This window comes from Manis pentadactyla, chromosome 6 (genome assembly GCF_030020395.1).
Source record: "Manis pentadactyla isolate mManPen7 chromosome 6, mManPen7.hap1, whole genome shotgun sequence".
NCBI classification, from domain to species: Eukaryota; Metazoa; Chordata; class Mammalia; order Pholidota; family Manidae; genus Manis; species Manis pentadactyla.
The window spans coordinates 34,186,118-34,199,368 of record NC_080024.1 but is presented as its reverse complement, the minus strand read 5'-3'; the positions used below and the strand labels follow the sequence as shown (position 1 = coordinate 34,199,368).

At 42.8% G+C, this 13,251-nt stretch overlaps 1 protein-coding gene across 1 annotated transcript in view; it reads left to right on the top strand.

Moving 5' to 3' along the window:
- KIAA2012 (KIAA2012 ortholog) overlaps nucleotides 1–13,251 on the top strand; it is a 120,074-nt gene that overhangs the window by 15,943 nt on the left and 90,880 nt on the right. The window contains exons 5-7 of the mRNA XM_036927998.2: nucleotides 3,176–3,318; nucleotides 4,376–4,553; nucleotides 5,282–5,424. Coding sequence (XP_036783893.2) covers nucleotides 3,176–3,318; nucleotides 4,376–4,553; nucleotides 5,282–5,424 — 464 coding nt within the window. The remainder of the gene's footprint in view (nucleotides 1–3,175; nucleotides 3,319–4,375; nucleotides 4,554–5,281; nucleotides 5,425–13,251) is intronic.

The following is a 13,251-nucleotide window of genomic DNA, read 5'->3' as shown; positions in this document are numbered from 1 at the left end:
TCTAGACTCTAGATTTTAAGTGATTTCTTAGAACTCTTCCACTCTTACTTTCTCTAATCTTGTGGTTTTATAGCAATATCATAAGAAAAAACCACAGGCTTTGGAGCCAGGATTGCAATGGTTGTTCCCTCTCTTACTAGATTTAAGACTTTGAGCAAGTCACTTAACCTCTTTGAGCTTCTCTTTGCTCTTCTCTGTAATAGACATAACAAGATTTGCCTCATTACTGCACAGAAAATTATGGTGAGCTCTCTGTAAGTTGTCCAGGACTATGGGGATTTTACTTATTACTTAACACTAATTAATACTGATACAAGTATTGATATTGATATAACATAATATAGAGCTAATCTTTCTGAAATTATAAAGGAATTTTCCAGAAGCAATGGTAGTCCTTAACCCTGTTCTTGGAAAAGGGTCTAGTCAGGGTAAATAGAGAATCTGTCTATTGAATGAGTTGAGAAGAACATGGCAGGTTCTCAGAGCCTGGTGTCATTAAACATTCCTGCCATATACCTCTCTTGAGTCTTGACTCTGGCACCAGGGAATTTTGGCCATATCCTACTCCACACGTAGTTCATCTACAGGTAATATAGATGGTCAGGCAATTGTATTTCTCTTCGTAAATTAATATCCTGGTCTATACATAAGTCTCTATGCACTTTGTTAATGTGGGGCAACATCCTGAAGCCAGCTGGTTCCAGGGCACTGAAGGGGTCAAGTTCCTGGGCCATCTATGTCCTTGGAGAGCTGAACTCACTCAGGTACTGTTCCTGTGTTGGGACCTTCTGCCCTTCCCCAGGTGGCATCCCACCTTGACATTGCTTTGTTCCCTCTCTCTTAAAAAATCCTACTCTCTCCAGTCACAGTCCTTAGATATTGATGCCCTAGGATCGAAACATACTGGAAAGTGGACTGCAGTATTTTCATTTTTTGAGTGGATCAACACCTAAGGTGTGATCCCTGTACATCTAAGGGGTCAAGTGACTCCCCTAATTGGTGCTATATACCAAGGAGCTATCACAATTAGACAGGAAACAGGGAAATTAGAATAGTAATTAAACTTGTAGCCATTGGCACCAGATTCCAAGCCATGTGACTTTTCTGGGCCTCAGTTTCCTCATTTATGAAATGGCAATGACCACATCCACCTTTACCTCAACAGGGTTGGATGGGGAGTTAAGTGGAATAATGCAGTATTTGGTATGTAGTAAGTGCTCAATAAATATTAGTTACAGATCTTCCCAGCTTGTGTTTTTTTAAACGTAATTCCTACTTAATTGTAATGCCTAATTGCCTATGATCGCAGGGACCAAAAGTTGATTTGTAAAGAAGTAAAAACAGCTCAGAGGCTATAACTTGAACTCTGACTGATGGTTTTATTGGTTTTAACTTCCTCTCCCCTTGGCCTCTTCATCTTTTATCTGGAAAATTAGCAAAAGTCCTGGCTACAAATCCCAGATCCACCAACAATCCGATGCTGGCCAAGTCACTTATGCTCCCTGCATCCCTAGTTGCTCACCTATAAAGTGGGAGTAAATGTATCTGAAGTCCATCTCCTCTGAGTTGTTGTGAAAAAAAAAATCACAGGTGAGGACAGAGGTAAAAAAGCTTTCTAATTCTAAATCACTACCTCAGCTCACATTATTTGGGTGATCTGACCCCATATTTGATCTACAGAGATTACCAAGTTCTGTGGTCTCTTTTCAACAACTGAAACTTCCAATACCTTGCTTGCAAACCTGTCTGTATTAAGCATAAACAAATGAGTCAGAGATGATGTTACTGAGAAAAATCTTGGTTTCCCTCATACAGAGTGAGTCATATGTTCAATATCACCTGGGCTACAGTCAAAGAGAAGAATGCCTCTCTATATTCTCCCACACAGAGCACACCTTGCCCCAACTTAGTCTGCCATCTAAGACGATGAGCAGATGAGTGACCATTTGGCCTGAGTTTCACTTCCTCTACACTCAGAAATGTATTTGGGTCCAGGTGAATACGACCAGGAAGGATTGACCTAACGTCTGGCTCCACCCCAAACGACCATTCTAGAATTCACATAAAGCTCTTTAGTGGTATGCCTGGTATGGAGTTGAAGTCCTCTCGGGAGGGGTCCCCAGGACTCATCGGGCTGCCCCGGGCCACTAAAACCCATGCAGACCCCTCTGACACTGCGCCTGGGTCTGCATCTGTTCCCCCCCTACTCTCAGCATCAGCCCAGACCCGGAGTAGCCTTCAGGAGCCAGTGGGCAGAGGACGGAGAGCTGGAGGGAGGGAGTAGCCCCACAGGTGGGCATTTGGCACCAAAGATGGGAATGACATAGGGAATGAAGAGGGCTGGAGAGCATGGAGGGAAGGTGAGTCTGGCTGGGAGCCTCCAGAAGGCCAGTGTTCCAACATACATGGGTTCCCTGCAGGCTTGCAGAGCTCTGGTTGAAAGACAAGCCCCCATTGTTCCATGGAGCTCCATGCTGAGAGTGGAAGGGTTGGAAAGCAGCTCCAAAAAAGGAAAGTTTGCCAGACTGTTTCAGCAATAAATTTACCTTGAGTAAGTGATGAAAATCGCGCAGGACCCTTTAGCCCATCGATGAAAGATTGGTTAACTATGCTGGAGTCTTCTGTTGACTCAGATCCTTCCCAAGGGTTGCACAGACAGAGTAAGTTCGGAGAGCTCAACAGCAGGGCATTCAGCAGAGATTTTCCCACAGGTAAACAACCAGCAGGCAGCTCAGGAAATCAAGTGCTTCATACTAAACATCTCCATGACAGCAAGCAGGGCTGCCAATCACCCTCTGTGATCGCACCGCTGTCCTCCACTAGTGCCTCGCACTGTACGCAGGGGCACTGCACTCATTGTCTTACCCGAGCTCCAGACAACTCTGCAAGGAAGCAGGGGTGAGAAATCAGTAATCCCATTTTACAGATGAGGAAAGCAAACCTGAGAAATGAAGCTTCACCACTGAGCTTCCTGATCCCAGGGCAGTTCTGTTCCAGCGGCCTAGCTGCTGCTTCCCTTGAGGCACTTGCAGTGATACAGAAATGAGGAGGGAGGAGGAACAAGGGCCTCAATCAACATTTTTGCTCAGAAAAGCAAGGGAGGCAATTTGGAACCGCCAGCGGCACCACGCGCATCTCTGGGTTTGTAAGGCTGACCCACCGTTCACCTTTGCAGGTCAGCAGGGCCTGGATGAAGGGGAAGCTGGGGCTGGTGGACACGTGGACCAGGGCTCTGTAGCCAAGAACCACAGCAGTCAGGGGACTCACCCGCTGCCACTCAGGAAGCAGCCCTGGGAGGAAGCTGGAGCCCAGGCAGAGGTACCATTTCTAACGGGCTCCCTGGGGTCATTGCGCTTCTTGACTTCAGAGGGATGACTTTGTCTTGGGGTCCGCCAGAGAAAAGAAGAGCACTTCGGGCCTATTGAGCACTCCTTCCCCATGTGCCCCCTGTGGAACACCAGCACTGCCACACGCTCCATGAACAAACAGGGTTCATGGCCAAATACATTTGGGAAATGCTGCACACCATGTTCTCCCAGATAGTCAGTGCACATTTGAATATGGGCCGTTTTGAGAAGTACTTTAAGTAAAGTAGCCAATTTAACTTTAACTCATGGTTTTCCAAACGTATGCAACCACAGAACCTCCCTACACATTTTCACCCCATTAGGAAGCTGCAGTCTTCTCTAGAAAAAAAGAGCTCTTGGCTTTAGAGTTGGACAAGCCTTAGTCTACTTCCTGTATCTTACTCTTTGAGGCAAACCTGACCAAGACACTTAACTAACCTGGAGCCTGAGTTACCTCTTCTGTAAAATGGAGCTATTATTATGCGTATCTCACAAAGGTTACTAGGAGGATTAAGTGAGTTAAAACATAAACATGCTTCCTAAACTCTAAGGCCTCTGTGTGCGTGTGTTGGGGGGATGCATGTGTGTACGAGATGACAGTAGTTCAGAGCAACACAGACAACACATGCTCCCACCTTGAATAAATGCGTTTGACTTAACATATACCAATGCCAACTGGAAAGGGGGAGAAGAGGAGTGCCACACAGTGGAAGGGGAGATGAGAGAGATATTTTATGATGGATAAAAACAAGGATACTGTGCTTCATTTTGATTTTTAACTTTTTTTTGCAAGAAAGCATGGTATGTCACGCAGGGTTAAATGTCTTCCTTTCATCAATAATAAAATGTTTTATTATAATAAACAGCTTTAGAGATCTTGCTGTTATAACCATGTTTTTTCTCCCAGGCTGCAAAGGAGATTTCATCCTTGGAACCACAAGTCTAGCTACAAGGTTTGGCTGTTAAAGGAATTTGCTCTGTTCCTCTACAAAGCCTTTTCACAGGGATGTGTATGTGTCATTCCCTAGGATGCATCAATAGAGAATCATAATCATGCATCAAACAAAAGCTACAATGAAAAAACACAGCAAACCTCCAGGAGAGCCTGTGGACACACCCGCATCGATCATCCTTGGCTCCTGGGTGACAAGCCCCACACTACATTCGATGGAGGTGCCTTCCCCAGTAGTAAAGCAGATTTCAGCGGTAAGAAGACAAACATCTTGCTTGTTGATCTGGGTAAACCTAATCGTGCGGTGCTCATTGGAGAACACTGAGGCAACTGAGCATCACTTCCTCGTGCCACTCTCCTTGGAAAATAACAGGCCAAGTCCAGCTGGAGGTGGGAACGAGACTGCTTCTCTTTGCCTAGTACTCAACTGCACACGTTCTGCAATCAGACTGAGTGCATTTAAAAAAAAAATGACCTCCACTTTCTCGCTGTGGTCTTGGGCAAGTTAATCTTGTTGAGCCTCAGTTTCCTCATTTGTAAGATGACAATAATAATAGTACCTCCAGAAAACTATTGGGGGAATTAAATGAGTTAATGCATGTAAAATATTTTACAGAATTCTGTTCCTATATTTAACAATGATTTTGCTTAATTGAGGGTCTGTCACCTTTGAAAATGTAAGATACATTTTGCAGGTTGATCAATCCCTTCAGAAGTCAAGTACACCTCCTTCCTTAGTTAATACACATTAGCCATTATTATTATTATCACTCTGTCCATCATCTGATTCAGGCAGCAAGAACCCAACCCTGATAATGAGAATAGAGCTCCCTAGACCTACCTCAACCAAAGTCGTGGGGTCTTGGTGCCCAGAACTCCCTTTACCTTGGCCCATTAACTCAAAAGTGATAAAAGTTGAAAGTCGACTGTCTGTCTTCGTACCTGCAACTAATAAGATCTCACTCCCACCCTGTTTCTACAGACAAACAAGGGAATATGAAACTCCACAAGGGCAGAAGCAGCCACTTGTTACAGGAGACTCCTGCTGAAAGCTGCCTTTTCCCCCCTGTAGCATCTGCCACTGGCTCAGAAACAAGCACAGCTGGGGAAGTGAAGAAGAAAAAGGTTGTGTGTGTGTGTGTGTGTGTGTGTGTGTGTGTGTGTGTGTGTACACACATGCTTGCACTTAAAAATTTATCTCAATCTAGGAACAAGGTGACTCAAAGGGATGTCTCAATCTGAGATCTGGACTTACTTGCTTCTGAGCTCACTCTGTGTAGCTAGAATAAAGCTGTAGTAATTTACCAAATGTTGAAAATAGTGAAGTATACAAGGAATTTAGCTGCCCCCAATTCTACCTTAAAGCATATATTTCCACATTCTCCAGTGGCAACAAAATCCTTTACTCTATCAAGGGGCTGGGGCTGTTTGTAAACATGTAAGGATAGAATCTGAGCTTATAAGCAATTGACCCTCTTCAAACTCAAAATGCTAGAGATCTTGAATCCAGCAGTATTTTTGCTTAATTGAGATCTGTCACCTTTGAAAATGTAGGATACATTTTGCAGGTTGATCAACCCCTTCAGAAGTCAAGTACACCTCCTTCCTTAGAATTGCCCATAGTTTCCTTTGGCCTACTCTTGCCTTGCAGTTTAATGATCTTCAGTGGTTTAGAAGTACCTGTGCTGAGCAGGAATGAGAGCAGGGTTCCTGGTATGCTCTGCCCTCTGGAAGCTGTGTGAACTTGAGCAAGTCACTCACCTCTCTGAGCTGCAGTGACCTCATCTGTGGGCACCTATAATAATGCCAACCTCACTGGGCTGATGGAAGGGTGAAAGAAGATGACGCATCTTCATGAAAGTGTTTTGTGTCCAATTGGGAACAGCAATGTTAGTTCATTGTGGGGATTTCTGTCATGTGAAATGGGCCTGGAGAAGCTATGGGCACTCCAGGAGGTCCTGTTGCCATTGAAGGACATTGCTTTCAGTCTGTTCAGGATTTCCTCAGATTTCTTGTGTCTAACTTGATCTAATCCTTTTGGTCCACACCAGCAAGCCCTCTGTCTTCCCAGTTTTCTTTAGCCCCACAGTAAACAGCAGGCCTGGCCTGCCAGAGCCACTGCAGGCCTGAGGGAAGCCCTTAATCTCACTCCCAGGTCAGCCTGGTGCTGATCCAGGCTCAGATGACAGAAGTCTCTTCCCTCAGTCCATGCATGTGGTTTAGCAGAGGAAAGCAGTATTTTCCACTATATTAAAGCTCTATAAATTTTTAATTAAAATAAAGAAATTCAGGCTTGGCCTGTCAGCCATACCTCATGCAAATCATTTGCATTTCCACATAGACTTCTCAGTGTAAACTTGTCAAACAAAATGCACAAGGTCAGTATTCAAAAAAGGGCCATTGAGGAGGAGCCAAGATGGTGGTGCGAGTAGGGCAATGGAAATCTCCTCCAAAGTCATATATATTTTTGAAAATACAACAAATACAACTATTCCTAAAAGAGAGACCAGTGGATACAGTACAACAGCCAGGCTACATCTACATCTACGAGAACTCAGCACCTCACGAAGGGGGTAAGATACAAGCTGCAGCCTGGCGGGAACTGAGCACTCCCACCATCCCAGCTCCCTGGTGGGAGGAAACGAGTCAGAGCGAGGAGGGAGTGAAAGCCCAGAACTGTTAAACAACCAGCTCTAGTAACCCACACCAGGAGCTCAGACACACACTGCATGGTGTGCTGCATATTAGAGAAACAGAAAAGCAAAATTTGAGAGTGGTTCCCCGCAACCGGCTCCCCTGAGACAGAAGAAAAGCAAGTGCTTTTTAAAAGTCTTAAAGGGACAGGGGCCTCACGGCTGGATGGAAGCATTCCGGCACATTCAGCCCAGCAGCTGGGAATCCCGGGGAACATCAGGTGCCCCAGCCCCAGCCCCCTGGGAGGCAGTGCAGCTCTGAAGCCCCTCACGGTGATAAGCAGCCTGTCAGTCATTCCCCCAGCCAGCATGACCCCTAACACAGCAGCCCAGTAGACGGGTGGCAGCAGAGCAGTCCGGGATCAGTCACACAAGCCCACAGTGGAGACCGAACAGCCCAGGAGCGGATGTGCAAGCCTGCATAGGTGGCAGCGGAGCATCCTGGGAGCGTCCACGTGTGCCTGCACTGGTGGCAGAGTAGCCCAGGAGCAGCTGCACCCCCAGAAGCCACCCAGAATCTCCTCCCGGTGCACAGCCACCCAGGCCAGACCAAAAGGCCGTTCCCAGTGTGCAGCTGCCTGGCACAGGCAGAAGAAACCAGGGCAAGGCATGAAGGGGCACCGCTCTCACAGGAGAGCACACACGGTGCACCCGCCACTCCCTGCAGGGCTCTGGGCTACACTGACAGGGACCCCACCCACAGCTGCTTAGGGGATTAATCCAGAGGCTGCTCCAAGAGTTCAGGTAACTGACACTGGCAGCAGAGAAGGGCAAGGTGACCAGCAAACAGGAAAAAACTTTGTTCTCCTAGCTGACAGACACGCTACCTGCCTACAGCTACCTCTATTGCCATGAAAAGGCAGAAGAATTTGGTCCAGTCCAGAATTACCCAGACAATCCCTGAGAGAGGGCCTGAGGAGATAGATTTGATCAATCTTCCTGAAAAAGAATTCAAAATAAAGGTCATAACCATGCTGATGGACCTGCAGAGAAATATGCAAGAGCTAAAGGAGCAAGTGGGGAGGGAGAATACAAAAATAAAACAATCTCTGGAAAGACATAAGAGAGGACTGCATGAGGTGCAAGAGACCATTAATGGAATAGAAATCAGAGAACAGGAACACAGAGAACTAAGGCAGAGAGAGATAAAAGGATCTCCAGGAATGAAACAATATTAGGAGAACTGTGTGACCAATCCAAACGGAACAATATTCACATTATAGAAGTACCAGAAGAAGAAGAGAGAGAAAAAGGGATAGAAAGTGTCTTTGAAGAAATAATTGATGAACACTTCCGCAAACTGGGGGAGGAAATAGTCTCTCAGACCATGGAGGCCCACAAAACTCCCAACACAAGGGACCCAAGGAGGACAACAACAAGACACATAATAATTAAAACAGCAAAGATCAAAGACAAGGACAGAGTATTAAAGGCAGCCAGAGAGAGAAAAAAGGTCACCTACAAAGGAAAACCCATCAGGCTATCATCAGACTTCTCAACAGAAACCTTACAGGCCAGAAGAGAATGGCATAATATATTTAATGCAATGAAACAGATGGGCCTTGAACCAAGAATACTGTATCCAGCACGATTACCATTTAACTGTGAAGGAGGGATTAAATAATACCCCAAGCAAACAAAAGTTGAGGGAATTTGCCTTCTACAAACCACCTCTACAGGATAGTTTAAAGGGATGGCTCTAGATGGAAGCACTCCTAAGGCTAAATAGATGTCAACAGAGAAAATAAAATTGCAGCAAAGAAAGCAGACCAACCAAATACTAACTAAAGAAAAAAATTAAATCAACTACTCACAAAAGCAGTCAAAGGAAACACAAAAGACATATAAAGAATGGAGGAGGAATAAGAAGGGAGAGAAATAAAGAATCATCAGACTTTGTTTATAGTACCTTAATAAGAGACTTAAGTTAGACAGATAGTAAAGAAGCTACCCTTGAACCTTTGGTAACCACAAATCTAAAGCCTACAATGGCAGTAAGTACATATCTTTCAATAATCACCCTAAATGTAAATGGACTGAGTGCACCAATCAAAAGACACAGAGAACAGAATGGATAAAAAAGCAAGACCCATCTATATGCTGCTTACAAGAGACTCACCTCAAACCCAAAGACATACACAGACTAAAAGTCAAGGGATGGAAAAAGATATTTCATGCAAACAATAGGGAGAAAAAAGCAGGTGTTGCAGTACTTGTATCAGACAAAATAGATGTCAAAACAAAGAAAGTAACAAGAGATAAATAAGGACATTACATAATGATAAAGGGCTCAGTCCAACAAGAGGATATAACCATTATAAATATATATGCACCCAACACAGGAGCACCAGCATATGTGAAACAAATACTAACAGAACTAAAGGAGGAAATAGAATGCAATGCAACCATTCTAGGAAACTTCAACACACCACTCACTCCAAAGGACATATCCACCAGACAGAAAATAACTAAGGACACAGAGGCACTGAACAACAAACTAGAACAGATGGACTTAACAGACATCTACAGAACTCTATACTCAAAACCAGCAGGATACACATTCTTCTCAAGTGCACATGGAACATTTTCCAGAATAGACCACATACTAGACCACAAAAAGAGCCTCAGTAAATTAAAAAAGATGCAAATTCTAACAACCAACTTCTCAGACAAGAAAGGCATAAAATTGGAAATAAATTGTACAAAGAAAAAAAAAGGCTCACAAACACGTGGAGGCTTAACAACATGCTCCTAAATAATCAATGGATCAATGACCAAATTAAAATAGAGATCAAGCAATATATGGAGACAAATGACAATGACAGCATAAAGCCCCAACTTTTGTGGGATGCAGCAAAGGCAGTTCTAAGAGGAAAGTATATAGCAATCCCAGCCTATTTAAAGAAGGAAGAACAATCCCAAATGAACAGTCTAAAGTCACAATTACTGAAACCAGAAAAAGAAGAACAAATGAGGCCCAAAGTCAGCAGAAAGAGGGACATAATAAAGGTCAGAGAAGAAATAAATAAAATTGAGAAGAATAAAACAATAGAAAAAATCAATGAAACCAAGAGCCCCTTCTTTGAAAAAAATAAGCAAAATAGATAAGCCCCTAGCCAGACTACATACGTCAACAGAATCAGAAATGAGAAAGGAAAAATCACGACGGACCCCACAGAAATACAAAAAATTATTAGAGAATACTATGAAAATCTATATGCTAAAAAGCTGGAAAACCTAGGAGAAATGGACAACTTCCTAGAAAAATACAACCTTCCAAGACTTACCAAGGAAGAAAAACAAAATCTAAACAGACCAATTACGAGCAACAAAATTTAATCAGTAATCAAAAAACTACCCAAGAACAAACCCCCCAGGCCAGATGGATATACCGCTGAATTTTATCAGACATATAGAGAAGACATAATACCCATTCTCCTTAAACTTTTCCAAAAAACAGGAGAGAATACATCCAAACTCATTCTATGAAGCCAGCATCACTATAATACCAAAACCAGGCAAAGACCCCACCAAAAAAGAAAATTATAGACCAATATCCCTGATGAACGTAGACGCAAAAATATTCAACAAAATATTAGCAAACTGAATTCAAAAATGCATCAAGAGGATCATACACCATGATCAAGTGGGATTCATCCCAGGGATGTAAGGATGGTACAATATTCAAAAATCCATCAACATAATCCACCATATCAAAAAAAGGACAAAAACCACATGATCATCTCCATAGATGCTGAAAAAGCAATTGACAAAGTTCAACATCCATTCATGATAACAACTCTCAACAAAATGGGTATCCAGGGAAAGTACCTCAACATAATAAAGGCCATATATGACAAACCTACAGCCAACATCATACTTAACAGTGAGAAGCTGAAAGCTTTTCCTTCAAGATCAGGAACAAGACAGGGATGTCCACTCTCCCCACTGTTTTTCAACATAGTACTGGAAGTCCTAGCCATGGCAATCAGGCAAAACAAAGAAATACAAGGAATCCAGATTGGTAAAGAAGTAGTCAAACTGTCACTATTTGCAGATGACATGATATTGTACATAAGAAACCCTAAAGACTCCATTCCAAAACTACTAGAACTAATATCGGAATTCAGCAAAGTTGCAGGATACAAAATTAATACACAGAAATCTGTGGCTTTCCTATACACTAACAATGAACTAACAGAAAAAGAAATCAGGAAAACAATTCCATTCACAATAGCAGCAAAAAGAATAAAATACCTAGGAATAAACCTAACCAAGGAAGTGAAAGATCTATACCCTGAAAACTACAAGACATTCTTAAGAGAAATTAAAGAAGACACTAACAAATGGAAACTCATTCCATGCTCTTGGCTAGGAAGAATTAATATTGTCAAAATGGTCATCCTGTGTAAAGCAGTCTACAGATTCAATGCAATCCTTATCAAAATACCAACAGCATTCTTCAATAAACTGGAACAAATAATTCTAATATTGATATGGAACCACAAAAGACCCCGAATAGCCAAAGCAATCCTGAGAAGGAAGAATAAAGCAGGGGACATCTCACTCCCCAACTTCAAGCTCTACCACAAAGCCATAGTAATCAAGACAATTTGGTACTGGCACAAGAACAGACCCACAGACCAGTGGGACAGAATAGAGGGTCCAGATATTAACCCAAATATATATGGTCAATTAATATATGATAAAGGAGCCATGGACATACAATGGGGAAATGACAGCCACTTCAACAGCTAGTGTTGGCAAAACTGGACAGCTACATGTAAGAGAATGAAACTGGATCATTGTCTAACCCCATAAACAAAGTAAATTCAAAATGGATTAAAGACCTGAATGTAAGTGATGAAACCATAAAACTCTTAGAAAAAAAAACATAGGCAAAAATCTCTTGGACATAAACATAAGCGACTTCTTCATGAACATATCTTTCCGGGCAAGGGAAACAAAGCAAAAAAGAATAACTGGGACTGCATCAAACTGAAAAGCTTCTGTACAGCAAAGGACACCATCAATGGAACAAAAAGGCATCCTACAGTATTGGAAAATATATTCATAAATGACAGATCCGATAATGGGTTGACATCCAAAATATATAAAGAGCTCATGCACCTCAACAAACAATAAGCAAATAATCCAATAAAAAAATGGGTGGAGGAGCTGAACAGACAGTTCTCCAAAGAAGAAATTCAGATAGCCAACAAACACATGAAAAAATGCTCCACATCACTAGTCATCAGAGAAATGCAAATTAAAACCACAATGAGATATCACCTCACACCAGTAAGGATCACCGTCATCGAAAAGACAAACAACAACAAATGTTGGCAAGATTGTGGATAAAGGGGAACCCTCCTACACTGCCGGTGGGAATGTAAATTAGTTCACCCATTGTGGAAAGCAGTACGGAAGTTCCTCAAAATGCTCAAAATAGAAATACCATTTGACCCAGGAATTCCACTTCTAGGAATTTACCCTAAGAATGCAGCAGCCAAGTTTGAAAAAGACATATGCACCCCTGTGTTTATCACAGCACTATGTACAATAGCCAAGAAATGGAAGCAACCTAAGTGTCCATCAGAAGATGAATGGATAAAGAAGATGTGGTACATATACACAATGGAATATTATTCAGCCATAAGAAGAAAACAAATCCTACCATTTGCAACAACATGGATGGAGCTAGAGGGTATTATGCTCAGTGAAATAAGCCAGGCGGAGAAAGACAAGTACCAAATGATTTCATTCATATGTGGAGTATAAGAACAAAGAAAAACTGTAGGAACAAAACAGCAGCAGAATCATAGAACCCAAGAATGGACTAACAGTTACCAAAGGGAAAAGGACTAGGGAGGATGGGTGGGAAGGGAGGGATAAGGCAGTGGGGTGGGGGAACAAAAGGGGGCATTACGATTAGCATGCATAATGTGGGGGGGTGCACGGGGAAGGCTGTACAGCACGTGAGGACAGGGCAGGTAGTGATTCTACAGCATCTTACTATGCTGATGGACAGTGACTGCAATTGGGTATGTGGGGGGAACTTGGTGATTGGCGGAGTCTAGTAAACATAATGTTCCTCGTGTAATTGTAGATAAATGATACCAAAATTAAATTAAATTAAATTAAATTAAAAAAGAAAATTCTTACACTACAAAAGAAAAGGAGGGCCTTTGGTGGGCAACTGGCACCTGGACAGTAAAGGTCTCCAGGAACATAAAGATGCTATGTGCATGCATTTAGT